Source organism: Bufo gargarizans, chromosome 2, assembly GCF_014858855.1.
Source record: "Bufo gargarizans isolate SCDJY-AF-19 chromosome 2, ASM1485885v1, whole genome shotgun sequence".
Lineage (NCBI taxonomy): Eukaryota > Metazoa > Chordata > Amphibia > Anura > Bufonidae > Bufo > Bufo gargarizans.
Genome location: NC_058081.1, coordinates 576165565 through 576180476, shown reverse-complemented (window position 1 = coordinate 576180476; position 14912 = coordinate 576165565). Strand labels below are relative to the sequence as shown.

The following is a 14912-nucleotide window of genomic DNA, read 5'->3' as shown; positions in this document are numbered from 1 at the left end:
TGGACAATCACAATACATTAGTAAGTGCCTTGTATTAACTTTCTCTACTTGATAAATGCCATTTCCTGACGTGAGAGCAACCCCTTTAATACAGAAAAATTGCTTTTATGTAACATGCAGTAATTTAGACATTCTGGTGATCCAGCAAAGGAAGTGCAGGATAATATTCACCTTCACAAGACCAGAAGACTGAGCAGAGAGAACACATCTGGCAGCACATTTTGTATTAGTATGTATTTTGGGCTTCTGGCAATTCAACCCTTGCAATATATACTTTTCTATGACTGTGTAATAATCAGTTCCAGATTAAAAAAGAATGCCACTTAACCTGATCTGCCAAAAAGTATGGGACTGATATACAAACACTGATGTCCTGGAACAATAAGGGACTGAAAAGAGACATGAAAGTCCACAAAAATGTGGCTGAACTGAATACTAATAATAAAGCTCCAGTGTCAGAGGGGGGCGCTAGTGGGCTGCGGTTGCTGCTTTGTAAACCCAATGGTCAGGATTGTATGAGGTTTGGAAATTCTCCCTGGATTCTTAGTGCTCCCAGTTTACACTATTTTCAATTGAATGCTGTAATTTGACAGTGTATTTGTTAATGTTACAAAAAGTACAGAAGGTTCAGTCTTCCTCTTTCCACTGGTTTCATAACTTTAGCAGCGTCCTAATAATACAGTTACATAACATATTAACTATACATAAACTGTCCCAGCAGGTTTGGTGTGTGCGAATGACTACATACCTGGGGGTGTAGGCAAGCTGGGGACACGTGTGTTTTCTTCTCCTGACAATTCCGTGTTCTCCATCTGAGATGATCCAGCTACGTGGCTGGTGCTGAGCTCCTGGGTGCAGCAATCAGAGAATGAGAGCTCAGTGTTGCACGTGGCATGGGGAATTCCTGGAGATCCAGTTTCTGCAGTGTCATCTGTCTCATGCGCAGGGCTGTTCCACTGAGACGTTACAACAGAATCCACGGTTCTGGGCGATTCTGTGGGTGTTGATATAGAAAATTGCGCAGGACCCATGTCCACAGATCTGAATGTAAAAGCTGGAACAGTCACCAGTTCTCTAGAGCCACTTTCCTTGAACCACATAAGAGACTGGGCGGCTGCACCACTTCCCTGCATGTTTTCAATCATTTCTGACACCCGACTAGGCAACGAGACAGTGACTGGTTCAGAGATGCTTAGTGGTGGAGATCTGACTGCTTTGCGGCCCACTTTTGGCGAGAAGGCTTGCACCACCTTTTCGGCAAAGGATGTGGATTTTTGAATCTTCTCAGTGCTGGGACTACGGTCAGATGTTCGGAAGAGACTGGCGATCTGCTCCTGGTAAGGAGACATGGGCTCAGAGCTGTGGCCGCTGACAGATGGTTGGGGTCCACCTTGTACCCTCTCTTTGCTGTTGCTCAGTAAGGAGTCCAAGAAGAATGTATTGCGACTATCCAGACCTTCACAGTCTAGTTTGGGTGGGCTGCACTGGAAAGACATTGGATCAAAATCTAAACTGGCCACCCCAATATCAGGGGGACTCAGATCCTCGTCTTCATGAGATCGCGTAGATAACATGGCAGGCACATGAATCAATCCCTCATCCACGTCACTGTCTTGGTCATGAGGCAGATTATCATAGGAGTTGCAACGATTGCAGCTTTCCAGTAAATCCCCATTATATGAGGCCGAAAGAGCATCACTACTAGAGCGTGGGCGCCGAGGACGGAAAAGCTTGGATTCCACTGCAAAATGAAGACACAATCACAGTCAAGCCAAGAAAATACTGTAAAAACTGGTCGTTTACAACATTAGGTCTGCTCTCCTCACACACAGTAGAAGTGTGACTCATTCATTAAAAGGAATTTTCCAGTTTTATACAAACCAAACCTTCATCTGAAAAATCATCTGGCTACAAATAATGGGGAGGTGGTGTCATTCACCCTACCTCCTACCTCATTTGTGCTTCACACACCAGTCTCACTAAAAATACCACTGGAGTAAGATGTGGCCAATCTATGAAGAGGTGCAGGCTATATGATGTTCATGTGCCGGACACTAATAAACACTTATAAAGATTTTTTTCGGTGTATATTATAGTAAGTGTTCTGGGCTACATGGGCCTTGCTCCCATCCATTAACCTCTGCACACTTTTTTTGCGAAAGGGTGACTTTGTCCAGCACTTGCCCCATCATATTGGCAGCAGAATGATGCGGCGACCACATATAATGCATACACGTTATAAGTGATGGGTTCATCATTTTACAGGGTCCTGGTGGAAGCATGAAATGGGTGGTCTTTATGAAGCATTGCAGCACAGAACCGTAATGAATGACCTGAAGATAAAACTTCCACACACTCCAAATCCCATAGGGACAGGTGAACATTTCACGGTCAGCTAACCTTCAGACCATCTGACTGCCCAGGGTGATATCGTTCACACAGAGGAGTAGGCAATTTACACGGCATGGAAAGCGTTTGCCTGTCTGACACACCACTATACGCTCATTTCAATTAAAGAAGTTCAATTGAGATTTGTATTATGCAGAAGTTTTATCTACTTGGGGTAGTGAATCGGGAACCTACCACGTTCGCTGTGATCAATCTTCCATACTGATTTATGAATGATGTGTAATGCAAGGGAATGCTGAGGGTCAGTACAGTTCTGTTTGGGTCATCAAATGTGTATTTTTGTTTGCCTTCTGCAATATACGGAAGTGGACCCAAAAAAACTTTCCTTATGTAACCAGCAACTGCACAGTAACCCTATCCATTCCAATCTGTGGTTATTAAGTGTGACCCTTATGAGTGTAGTACAGACAAGCATGTTCCAGCTTAACATACCATCAGCGGTGTGCAGGGAACTTAGGGACTCTTCGCTTTTAGCCGAACGCATAGTCCCAGAGTCTCCTCTTCCCCCTGCAGAGATGAAAATCTACAATCAATTACACTCTTCCCTCTTAGAGCCCAGACCACAGATCTATGTTGCAGCCATAGCCAAAACCATCAGTGACTGATCCTAACCTGCTAAGGCCATGGACTTAATTTCAGATGGTTCACTTGGGTTCCGGGTCAGCTTCCTCTTAGACATTGAAGAAGATGATGATGACGACGATGACTTCCCCAGGTTGAAGAAGGAGCGCCAGCTGCCCACGGGAGACTTCTTCATCTTGGGGGGTGGCCTTTTTCTTACAGAACAAACAAAAAGCAAGGTAACTAGATGACCAACACTGTACAAAATTAGAAATTCCAATGTCATGAACAATAATAGGACCCAAGCCGAACTCTTGGGTGCCATGAGCAATCTATACATGTCCTAAGTAAAAATAAATCAGTGTTCAATACGGAATAATCATGTCTAATCATTATAAAAGCCTGTACCATTAAATGGACAATCCTTTTCTATAAAGCAGTGGTCTGCATCTTGTGATGCAGAGCTGCTGTAAAACCTCAACTTCCAGCATGCCTTTAACTGTCAGAACATGCTGGGAGTTGTAGTATCAAAAGAGCTAGATATGGTACATTGCAGACATCTGCTGCTGGCTCCTTTGCCTACCACTAGGTGGAGCAATATACCATCCCTGAATGGAGTAGAGCTCATCATCTGTGGTCTCACCTCTCTGATGGAAAATCAATGACTGTGTGAAACTTGCCCTGCAGAGCAGCTGGTCCTTCTCCCACTTCTATGTATTTACTGTCCGCCACAACTGGGGAGTTTATTTGAGCCTGTGTTCGTGCTTGGGCCTCTTCAAGGCTAAGCAGCTTGGTGGAAGGTGAAGACACAAGGAGAGACTTTGGTCGCGACAGAGAAGTGTGGCCTGACAAAGAGAGACAAAAGTTAGGGTTTAGATTAGTGTTGATTGAGCACCAAGGTGCTCTGGTGCTCGAGTAGAACACTTCGGGATGCTCGGGTGCTCCACAGAGCACAATGGAAGTCATTGGGAGAACCAGAGCATTAAACCAGGCACCCCCTGCTCTGAAGAGGGGAGGGTATCTGGTTCACAGGAAAAGGTCAGAAATTGATGGAAACACCACCAAAATAGTTCGGGAACAGCATAGGGAGGATGTCTGGATGCATCTTGGACTCCCAGGTCGCTGCTGGGAACGATGTTGTCCGAGTAGTACGCCACTTTTACAGACTGACAATAATGCACACAAAACCGAAGATAATTTTTCCTCTAAAATCGATTTTGTTAGGAAACATTCTTTCCTGTATATTTACTTGTATATAAAGTGCAAGTGCTGCCAAAAATTACAAGGAAGAGGCACTCCGATACAACCTGTATATCACATAAAGGAGGGCCTCATTCACATTGTGGTACAATTGTTCAGGTAGTGGGACTCCTACACTCATAAAGCCTATGCACTAAGTGAAAGGGCTGCCAAAATTACAAGGAACTGGCACTCCAATACACCCTGTATTACACAAAGGAGGGCATCATACACACCCTTGAAAAATTATGATTGATGCCTACTGATGACCCTCAAAAACATTAGGAGAAAGGTCCTGCTGCTGATCTGACTATCAAAAACATTAGGGGTAAGGGTCTGCTGCTGAGCTGACCCTCTAAAACATTAGGAGCGAGGGTCTTCTGCTGAGCTGACCCTCTAAAACAGGGCTGGCCAACCTGCGGCTCTCCAGCTGTTGTAAAACTACAATTCCCACCATGCCCTGCTATAGGCTGATAGCTGTAGGCTGTCTGGGCATGCTGGGAGTTGTAGTTTTATAACAGCTGGAGAGCCACAGGTTGGCCATCCCTGCTCTAAAACATTAGGAGCGAGGGTCTGCTGCTGAGCTGACCCTATAAAACATTAGGAGCGAGGGCAGCCTAATAAGCATGTTGATATGATGGAAAAGGAGGACGAGAAAAGGAAGATTAATCCATATACCATTTTTTGTGGTGGAAGGGGTGCATGAGAATACAGTGTATTCAATACACCATAAAAGCCACATTTAAAGTGCCTTTATGTTCAGCCGCTTTCCTCTGGTGGAGTAGAGAAGTCAGGGGCAATCCAGGCCTTGTTCATTTTGATAAGAGTCAACCTGTCAGCATTTTCAGTTGACAGGCCGATACGCTTATCAGTTATTATGCCCCCAGCAGCACTAAATACCCACTCTGACAAAACGCTGGCGGCAGGGCAGGCCAGCACCTCCACGGTGTAGAGCGCCAGTTCGCACCACGTGTCCAGCTTGGACACCCAGTAGTTGTAAGGCACACAGGGATCACTGAGGACGCTGACACATCTTCCAAAACTTTTCCCTCCTTGTGACACTAAGCTGCGCATCAGGGTGAGGGTGCTGGTGGGGTGTCCTGAAACTGTCCCAGGCCTAGGAGAGTGTTGCCCTGTCTCTGTTGGAACTGCTGTGTTTTCCCCTAGTCTCCCGGTTCCCCAAGGAACTACGTACTCTGCCGTCAGCATTGTCAGCTGGAAATTTTTGGAGCAATTTTTCCAAAAGGACCTTCTGGTATTGAGCCATTTAGCTAGTCCTCTCCACCACAGGAATGTGAGATGAGAAGTTCTCTTTGTAGCGGGGGTCGAGAAGGATGAACAACCAGTAATCGTGTTGGCCAAAACGAGCATAACGCGAGGGTCACAGGAAAGGCAGCATAACAAAGTCAGCCATGTGTGCCAGAGTCCCAACAGACAAAACTTTGCTGTCCTCATCAGGAGGATGACTCTTAATCTCCTCATCCGCTTCCTCCTCTTTCGCCCATCCACGCTGAACAGATGGAATAAACCTGCTATGGGTACTACCCTCTGTAGCGGAGGCAACAGTCTGATGCTCCTCGTCCAATTCGCGCTGAGAAGACGAACTGAGGGTGGTCTGGCTATCACCCTGTGTACTGTCTTCCCCCATTTCCACATGCAAAGTGTCCCTTCTCGTGCAGCTCTCCCTGACTAAGACTGAGTCGAACACGTGTCATCGGGTGCTATTTAGCACCCGATGACTCGTTCCGGCCAGCCAATCACTGTAAGGCCAGTAACCAACATGGCTACTGGCATTACAGTGAGTGCCAGTACTTTCCTGCACGTTTATTGGCTAACAAACATACGAGGAGGAGACTCAAGCATCGTGCTCGAGCCCACTCGGTGTTCGGCCGAACATTCTCGATAGAAAAGGTTAGGCAGCACTCCTACACATGCAGGGATGGTTATATGGTGCCCGCGGTGGTCCCTCGATCCAGGACGGGTACATAATAAAGAAAGTCCGCAGCACTCCTTGAAGTAAAAAATGTGCAGTTTATTCACACATGTCAAAAAATAGACAACGTTTTGGTTCTCTCACAGAACCCTTCTCAAGTCAGGTGCCTGACTTGAGAAAGGTTCTGTGAGAGAAGCGAAACGTTGTCTATTTTTTGACATGTGTGAATAAACTGCACATTTTTTACTTCAAGGAGTGCTGCAGACTTTCTTTAATATATATATATATATATATATATATATATATATATATATATATATATATATATATATATATATAGCGCTAGTAAAACGCCAGTGTTTTGGCTCTCCATTCCTGTTTGGCTTTATTAGGTAAGGGAATGCGAGTGTCGTCCGTGACTGCTTCCATTACATTTCAAAGAAAGCTTGTACAGCAAATATAAACAAGCCGAGTGACCGTGTATAGTATGGGAGAATAACAGGGCTGCATCTTGAGCCTCTGATGAGACATAAGGTGGATTTCAGATTACCTAAAATGCCAATAGACATTGCCGCTAAACTGGAGTCACTGATCACAACTGCCACCTACTGGGGCAGAGCTACAAGCAATTGGATATTTTTCAAAAGCATCTCCTAAGAGTGTCATATAACATGGGACACGACACGTACGATGATGTTGGAAGATGTCACATTTCCCTATAACAACTATCCTGTATGCATCACCTGCTCCTTCTCGTATCACAGAGCTCAGCTTGGGGCTGAACAGCACTTCCACATGATTGAGGATGAACTCCACAACCACAGACTGGATCCGCACCTCCATGAAGGCTGCCGTACCACTGAAACATGCCGACTCAATCTGCTTTGATCTAAAAAATAAACATATATTTGAATATTAATGGAGAATCCACACAGCAAGTGAGATATAATGGACTGTGGTTACACCTGGGTGTCCTGTGGGGGAGAGGGAAAAGTTTTATTAGAAAATGATGTGTGTCTCCATCTATTTGGGAGAAATTAATGTGCTCCATCAACATTGTTGAGTAAACTTCTGTCTTCAAGTTCGACGTACAAGGTTCAGGTTCTTAAGCATTGCGTTATGGATTCTGCTACCAGTGTGATTTTTACATCATCCCCAACAGTTATATAAGCAATTACTAAACATACTTTTTCCAGAATGCAAGACAGTACACCCCAACCCCACTGGAAGAAAAAACTAATTATTGCATGGTTTGGCTGGGGTTACATCCGCAGTTGGTTCTCGGGTGTAATCACTTTCAACCCTGTTCATAACCACATCCCCATAATTTTGTGGAATGACACAGATGTTAATGGTTATGGATCCACTGCTTCTGCTAAATAGCTCATCACCAGCAATTACATAAAATGCATCGTGCTGAAAACGGCGTCACTGACAATGGAGATGCTTTACCATCAGCCAGGGCGTCTCAGAGAGCTTTGTAAGAGGGAAAGGAAGAAGAAAGGGAAAGAAGAAGGTTCTGAAATGAGGCAGAGTCCATTGCCATTCTGCCATGTACCATACCGGGAAGTAACGGTCCCATACCGGAGCAGGTTTGGTGCCCAGACGATGGCCAAGTTCTTGGTGTGCATATTGGTGATGGAGCAATAGGTTGCCAGTCGGGAGAGGTGACGCATGAGAAACTCCAGTGTCCTGCAAACACATGTTACAAAAGTACATTATGCCAATGCCAAGTACATGAGCCAAGCCTATGCTTTAGGTACAAAACTTAAATAGGAAAACTCTATCAAAGCCTCGAATGTGAGATGTTTCCATTTACATGGTATAAAATGAGGAGATTAAATCGGGAACAGAAACAAGGAGGTGAAGTCAGGACATGAGGAAATTTATTAAGACTAATTTATTAATTAGAAGTATGCTGGAAAAGTTGCACCAAATTTATGTTAAGAAATCTATTATTAAATCTATCATGATAGTCTATTCACCAGACAAGCATATGAGCTGGCGAAGAATTGACCATTGTCTTGTGTAAATGACGGTAACTGTCGGCTCGTGGGACGTCCTGCACCACTAGCTAATCCCCAAGTACTTAGAAAAATTAAGTAAAAAAAAAACAAAAACATCTGGAAACATTTGTGCATAACCAGCATGCGCAAACATTTCACTTTTTTCTTTTTTTTTTATGGCAGATACCTGGTCAAATAATAAATTCCCGCAATAAATGTATTAAAAAATACAGAATGTTCCACTGTATAGTGATTAGTTTTTTCCCCAGGAGTTTTCCTAAACATAGGACATCAATATAAAAAAGTCATCAATATCAGATTGGCGTTGGTTTGACTCCCAGCAACCAAACACTGTGTAGTGCCTGTGCATGGTTACTGGAGCTCCTCTCCATTCATGGGAGCAGTGCAGAAGGAATCGGGCCTGCTAGCACAGCTCCTTTAAACAGCTGACTGATGGGGCTGCCAGAATTTAAACCTCCTCTAATCTGCTATTGATAACCTTTCTTGAAGATAGTCCATCAATAGTAAAAGTCCCAGAAAACCCCTTTAAAACATGTCCATCATCACCCAAAAATCTTGTAGGTTCATTGACAGCATAAAGAAATTCCTTCATATCATCCAATGGTAACCAAACTTCAGAGTGGCAGTGATTAGAGGTTCTTCTCATTCTGTGACAATCGGACTGCATTTTAGTGACCACATCATGAGGGTAAACTGATACTAACTCACCTTCCCCCAGGTCGTACTAAACTAACTACAATCGGCCAGATACTTTAAGGTGCCTTCACACATGGCGGGATTTAAAGCCAAAGTCAAATCTGTCACAAAATCTACATGTGTTACATGCAGATTTGGATTTCCCACAAATTGAGACAGATTGTGAAGGCACCCTTAAAGTCAGCTGAACTGCTGGGGGGCTAGTGTGTGTGGAGGCTCCCACGGAAAGGATTTGGGTTGAATTCCATCATCCCCAAACCGTGCTCTCCTTCTCCAAATTGCAATAAATAAGCACAAAACATACATTTTTATGGCTTTTTCATGAATACGCCTGCTTTAGGTAAATGTAGAGTTTTATGGTGACCCAAGTTCAGTTTGGTAGAACCTGTGAGATGTCTGGGCGGTGCAGTCGTATTACTGCTGTCTGGTCATAATAAAGGAGCAGCACGTTTTACAACAGAGAATCATCTCTTCTGTTCTGTCTGGTATCTTACGTAAAAATCTCTTTAAGGGAATGTGTCACCAATAATGTTTTTGGGGCAGTTAAAACCAGATAGATAGTGACGCATATCCCTTTTTCTAACCTGTTTTTATTTTTCAATTGCAGATTTTGTATTTTATGTCCTGTACGTGATTAATGGGACGGCCATCTTGCCTGAGCCACTGATAAACAGTATTTAGATATATGCTTTACTGGAGGCACATGGGCCGTAGACACAACAGACTGGAAGAGACCTCACTGACTTCTACTGCTGAGTTTTCTAGGCAGTGGTCCCTGTACAGAGACGGAGCAGACAGGCTTTGACAATCATCTACTGCGAATGATGGATCCTCTGCCATCTATATATAGGTGCTATCTGTCATTTGAATCCTGCCTGTGATGATAATGAGATGATTGCTGAAAAGTGATCTGTACAGACCCAAGTAATAAAATACAAGTTACATTGAATCTTTTCCCACAAAAAGATACAACAATCTGCTCAGCTCCTTTGGCTCTGTAAGGCTTCGTTCACATCACCGTTCAGCCTTTCCGTTCTCATGCTCAGTTTAGGAGCAGGAGAACGGAAAGGACGGACTCGGCACATAACCGAGCCCTTAGGACCCCACAGACTATAATGGGGTCAGTTATGTTTCCGCTCAGAAGATGATTGTGAAGCGGAGACAAAAGTCCTGCATGTACAACTTTTGTCTCCACTCCAAAATCATCTTTTGAGTGGAAACCTAACTGACCTCACTATAGTCTATGGGGTCCTAAGGGCTCCGTTATGTGCCTTCTACGTCATTTCCGTTCTGCTCCGAGAACGGAAAGGCTGAACGGTGATGTGAACGAAGCCTAACAGGCTGCTGACAGATTACATTGCATTTTCACGGTGAAAGGTTCCCTTTAAGTGATGCCTATCCTCACAGGCCATCACTAGCTGATCGGCTGACACCCATACAATTCAATGGTAGCCGTGCTACAGTTACAAGCACTGTCCACTACAATTTTGACGATGCAATGGAGCTAGACAGAACAGCTGATCAGTGGGGTTGTGGGCTGTTGGACCACCACCGATCAGCCTGGGGACAGTGTTTTCTAATGCAGCTATAAACTAGGGAACCTGTAAATGTCCTGCTGAAGAGGTCACACACAGCCCACTGGAAGGGCATCAGCCATATTAATGGAGTGAATTCATTCATTCCAACCAAAAGAATTTGATGCATTTCTGGAGCACAGTGTAGTCACAACATCTCCTGACAGACATGGTGTAAAGACATGTCCTTTCACGACCGGCCTTCCCCCACATTCCTTCATGCTGAGGGGCCAGCTAAGACATGGGAAGGGGCTGAGGTTGTATGCAGCATCTTCTTCTCTGCTCTTAAGTATCGCATTATTCTAGAACAATGTTCCTCAATGTTTATAAGCCAAGTTCATCCTACTCAAACCGCATCAAAGTATCATGCACTGTACTGTATATTAAAAACACAGCATGAAGACATGTTGATCATCCCCTAGAGCAGTGCTTCCCAAAGCGTGAGGCGTACGATATGTATCGGCACAAACCAGGGGCTCTAAGGCAGAAAAGGCACTAATAATGCCAGCCGCCCATTGTCAGTGCCATATACCTGGGAATAAGGGGCGACTGACTGACCGGGACATCATGGTCACATGACCATGAGTGCAGAGGTCCTTCCAACACTAACTTAGTCGGAGTCTTCAGAGGAGGTAAGAGATGGGCTTCCCTTACAATCTCCTTCCCACCTGTAGCAACATTCAGCAGCCCACTGGGGAAAAGAGTTGCTGCCAGTGGGATAGTGGAGTTTGGGGTTTCTCATGGATGAATTGTGCAGTCAGAGGTGAAGTGAATGCTTATAGCAATGAAGAAGAGTAGGGGAGGGGGACAATGCTGCTGCCAGTGAGGGAGGTGTGGGATAATGCTTCTACACAGTGGTACTAGGTGCTGCACTGTGGTATTCTTGGCCCTTCTGGAAATGTATTTTGTGGTGCATTGCAGTGTTTGTGACACTGTGGTATTGTAGTAATTTGGGTGCTGCATGGTGGTATTTGTTTGTCGAGGTCCCAGAATCACTGTGAATTGGTTTTGAGCCCAAGTAAAAAAATAAAAAAAGTTGGAGTCTGATCTAGAAACATTGTTTACCACGTACAGGTTGAGAACCTCTGCTGTAGACTACGCATAGGCTGTGCAATACATGCTCTACACTTCATTTGTTACAAAAATTTCATTGCATACATGGGCACAGGGTTGCTTCTGCAAAAAGTGCATGGATGTGCGCAATTCAGATGAATGGTACAGTCACTGAAATTTCTGCAACAAATCTGCTGTGAGTAGTGTCGAGCGAACTTGTGTTTTAAGTTCTGCGTCCAAAGTTCGGGTTATCAAAGAATCCCGTTATGGATTCCGCTACCACGGACCATAACGGAATTTGGAATCCATAATGGGATTCATTGATAACCCAAACCCGAACTTTGGACGCAGAACTTAAAACACAAGTCTGCTCAACACTAGCTGTGAGTAAATATCCCCCAATGTGATCATCACAGTCAGTAATAATTATATTCTGATCTCTATTTATTTTGTGGGTGAGAGAGGAACTGACCGGTAGTGCGGAGGAGGAAGCTGCTGGATGACATCATGGATTTTCACTAGTCGTTCTTCATCTGTTGCGGCAGAGACTGCATCCTGTTATATGTGACAAACATATCAGAAAATTCAAAGCAACACAGAATCTTAACAGTAATCTAAACAAGGACAAACATTTATTATGAAGTCAAATCTGCAGTCAGCGTGTTACTGAACACCTTGATATGCAGATTTTTTTAAAGCTCCAGTTTAATTTGCCATCTCTTCATGTAAAGAGGACTTGTGACCTCATCTAACTTGTCGGTTTCATATCATACATATATTTCCTATAGGGGGAAAAACAAATTTTAGAGCATTCTTTTAATTGAAATATGGGCATTACCAATTGTATGTCCCTGTACTTTCTGCCAATTAGTGTGAGACAGGGACACAGCCTGAACATCCAGTTGGAAGCGGAGGAAAAATGTTGCATTGTTATGGACAGAATAGATTAAGTTTTGGGTGGAAATGCTTACAGAGAATTTCTCGTACAGCTGGTAGGTGAGGAGAGGATTGGGGAGCTCACGGAAGTAGAGTTTACAGAGGGAGCCCACACAGTGAATGTCCTGGATGTAGACATCTTTGGTCAGGTCTGGGATCTGCTCAGAGTCAAACTCATGTCTAGAAGGGAGAAGCACAATAGTGAATGTATCATCTGCAGCTTCCAACATGTTCTAAATGTCACAGTGACTAGAACTGACCTTAACTTCTGAATATTGGAGGCAATCCCAGACAGGCGATAGATTCCATCCACAATTCCATGTTTCTCTATAAACTCTGTGCAGCTCCTGAGGACCTGGGGGACTTGACATGGGAAAGTAGGAGGAAAACATTAGGAGGCAAAACAAACTAACAATTTCCTGTCTCTCAAGCAGATAACGATCTGTAGATCTTTACTCCGCAGCCATAAAAGTGATAACTCAATTAAATCATTAAGAGGATAATTGTCCCGTTCTTTCTTCCTTCATTTCTCTAGGCCTTGAAGGCACACACTACTATATTTAGTGTATATTTCACCCACCATAAACAACAGGTGACCAACATATTTTGTAAGGACGTGCTTCCCTCCTGTGGCTCTGTCTAGAGGGCAATTTGTTGCAGCAGAATTGTTTCTTTAGGCCGGGATCACATCTGCGTTGTGAACGCCAGCCCTGTAATCCTGCAAATGTATCTGGCATACATGCCGGCTTTCAGCCAGACAAAAAAAAAAAATGCTACAAGCAACATTTTTTTGTCCGGCCGAACGGAAAGCGTCCAGATAACCGCCGGATCCCATTGCAGTGAGTGGGGATCTGGTGGTGCAACGTGGTATCCGGCTCTGCAGCATACAGTGAACTCCAGCAGTCTGTTCCTCCACCGGAACAGACTGCCAGAGTTCACAACAGCCTTACTGTCCTGTCTACAATGGAGGCCAAGCAAGTCCCAGGTTGTGGTCGTCAGCTAAATTCTCTGCTACAATGTATCTGTGCAGATAAAAAAAGCAGGAGTGGACAGGGTATGGACCCTACCCATATGATTCCTGTGTGGTTGAGGCTCAGTGGCCCGCCTGAGGCCTCCTCATGGCCGCTGGTACAAATGCCGCTACTAGCAACACGTGGCCGCAGGTCCCCCTTCTGAATTCAACTGCATTACTGTCCTTAGGATGACGATGCAGTTGAATACTGTGACAGGGAACGGTAGCCGATAGTTCTCTGCTACACCATTCACACTCATAGGCTTCAGGTTTTTTTTTTCATTGACACTTCCACATTACTAGGGGCACTGTGGGGGACAGTACTGGAGGCATTATTACTGGGGGCACTGTGGGAATAAGAGGCATTATTGGAGGAGGCAAAAAAGGGTGATTATTTTTTTTTTTTCAATGCTGGGGGACTATGCGGGCATTGTTATTACAAGGGGGAATTCTAGGAGCATTATTATTGCTATATACTCTATAAATGGTATTATTAATACTGGGGACACAATAGAGGGCATTATTAATACTAGCAGCACTATTGAGGATATTACATGGGGCATTATTATTACTGGGGACACTATGAGAGCATTATTATTACTGGGGATTCTGTAGTAGGCATTATAATTACTGAAGGCACTATATGGGACATTATTCGTACTGGGGACACTTTTTTCTGCAGTATAGTAATAGGGGGCATTGGACACCAGATCAGGCACAGTACTGTTGGGACACCATGGCGGGGATGATGATGGAAAAGCAAGGAATCTAAGCCTGTGTGACAAATTCTCTACAGACGAGAAGGGGATAAAAGAGGTCGTCATGGCGGTCTGGTCCTAATGGAAAAGATGAGGAAAGAGAAGTCTACATCAAAGGAGATACTACTGGATGTAATAGGCACGTAGTGCTGTATTCTCCTATATGTTTTGAAGTGCTGACAAATCAGGCAGGATGCTGAGGTAGGGCTAACTCAGTATTATGGCAGTGTCTCATTCCCTTAGCCCCCCTCCTCCATATGTTAACCCCTGAAGTACCAGGCCCATTTTTGCTTTGTGCATATAGCCCATGAGGGCTTATTTTTTGTGGGATAAGTTATTTTTTTTAAAGAGGACCTTTCACTACTCTACAAACGAAAAACTAACTATACCTGTGGGCAGAGCGGCGCCCAGGGGTCCCCCTGCACTTACTACTAAGTCTGGGCGCCGCTCCGTTCGCCCGGTATAGGCTCCGGTGTCTGCGCTCCCTCTGACTGATTTCTTGTAGGAGGCGTGTCCCTTGCTGCACTGCTGGCCAATCGCAGCGCACAGCTCATAGCCAATGTAGAGTAGTGAAAGGTCCTCTTTAATGGCACAATTTAATTTACCATGTCTGTATTGGAAAATGGGAAAAAAATTTAGATTTTTTTCCGATGTACACTGCACAGGATTTTAAAAAAAATATTTTAATAGTTGAGACGTGGTGATACCTGTTAT

The 14912-nt window shown here is 44.3% G+C and overlaps 1 protein-coding gene across 7 annotated transcripts in view; it reads right to left on the bottom strand.

Annotated features, from left to right (window-relative positions):
* Window positions 1–14912, bottom strand: part of ARHGAP32 (Rho GTPase activating protein 32) — a 235744-nt gene that overhangs the window by 12704 nt on the left and 208128 nt on the right. For 5 of the 7 annotated variants that reach the window (XM_044281753.1, XM_044281749.1, XM_044281750.1 and 2 more), the window contains 9 exons: window positions 12689–12791; window positions 12464–12608; window positions 11965–12047; window positions 7706–7834; window positions 6886–7031; window positions 3614–3815; window positions 3022–3185; window positions 2842–2916; window positions 749–1741 (listed from right to left, as the gene is read on the bottom strand). In XM_044281753.1, the coding sequence (XP_044137688.1) occupies window positions 749–1741; window positions 2842–2916; window positions 3022–3185; window positions 3614–3815; window positions 6886–7031; window positions 7706–7834; window positions 11965–12047; window positions 12464–12608; window positions 12689–12791 (2040 nt within the window). The remainder of the gene's footprint in view (window positions 1–748; window positions 1742–2841; window positions 2917–3021; window positions 3186–3613; window positions 3816–6885; window positions 7032–7705; window positions 7835–11964; window positions 12048–12463; window positions 12609–12688; window positions 12792–14912) is intronic. The other 2 variants (XM_044281751.1, XM_044281752.1) reach the window with 1 other exon arrangement.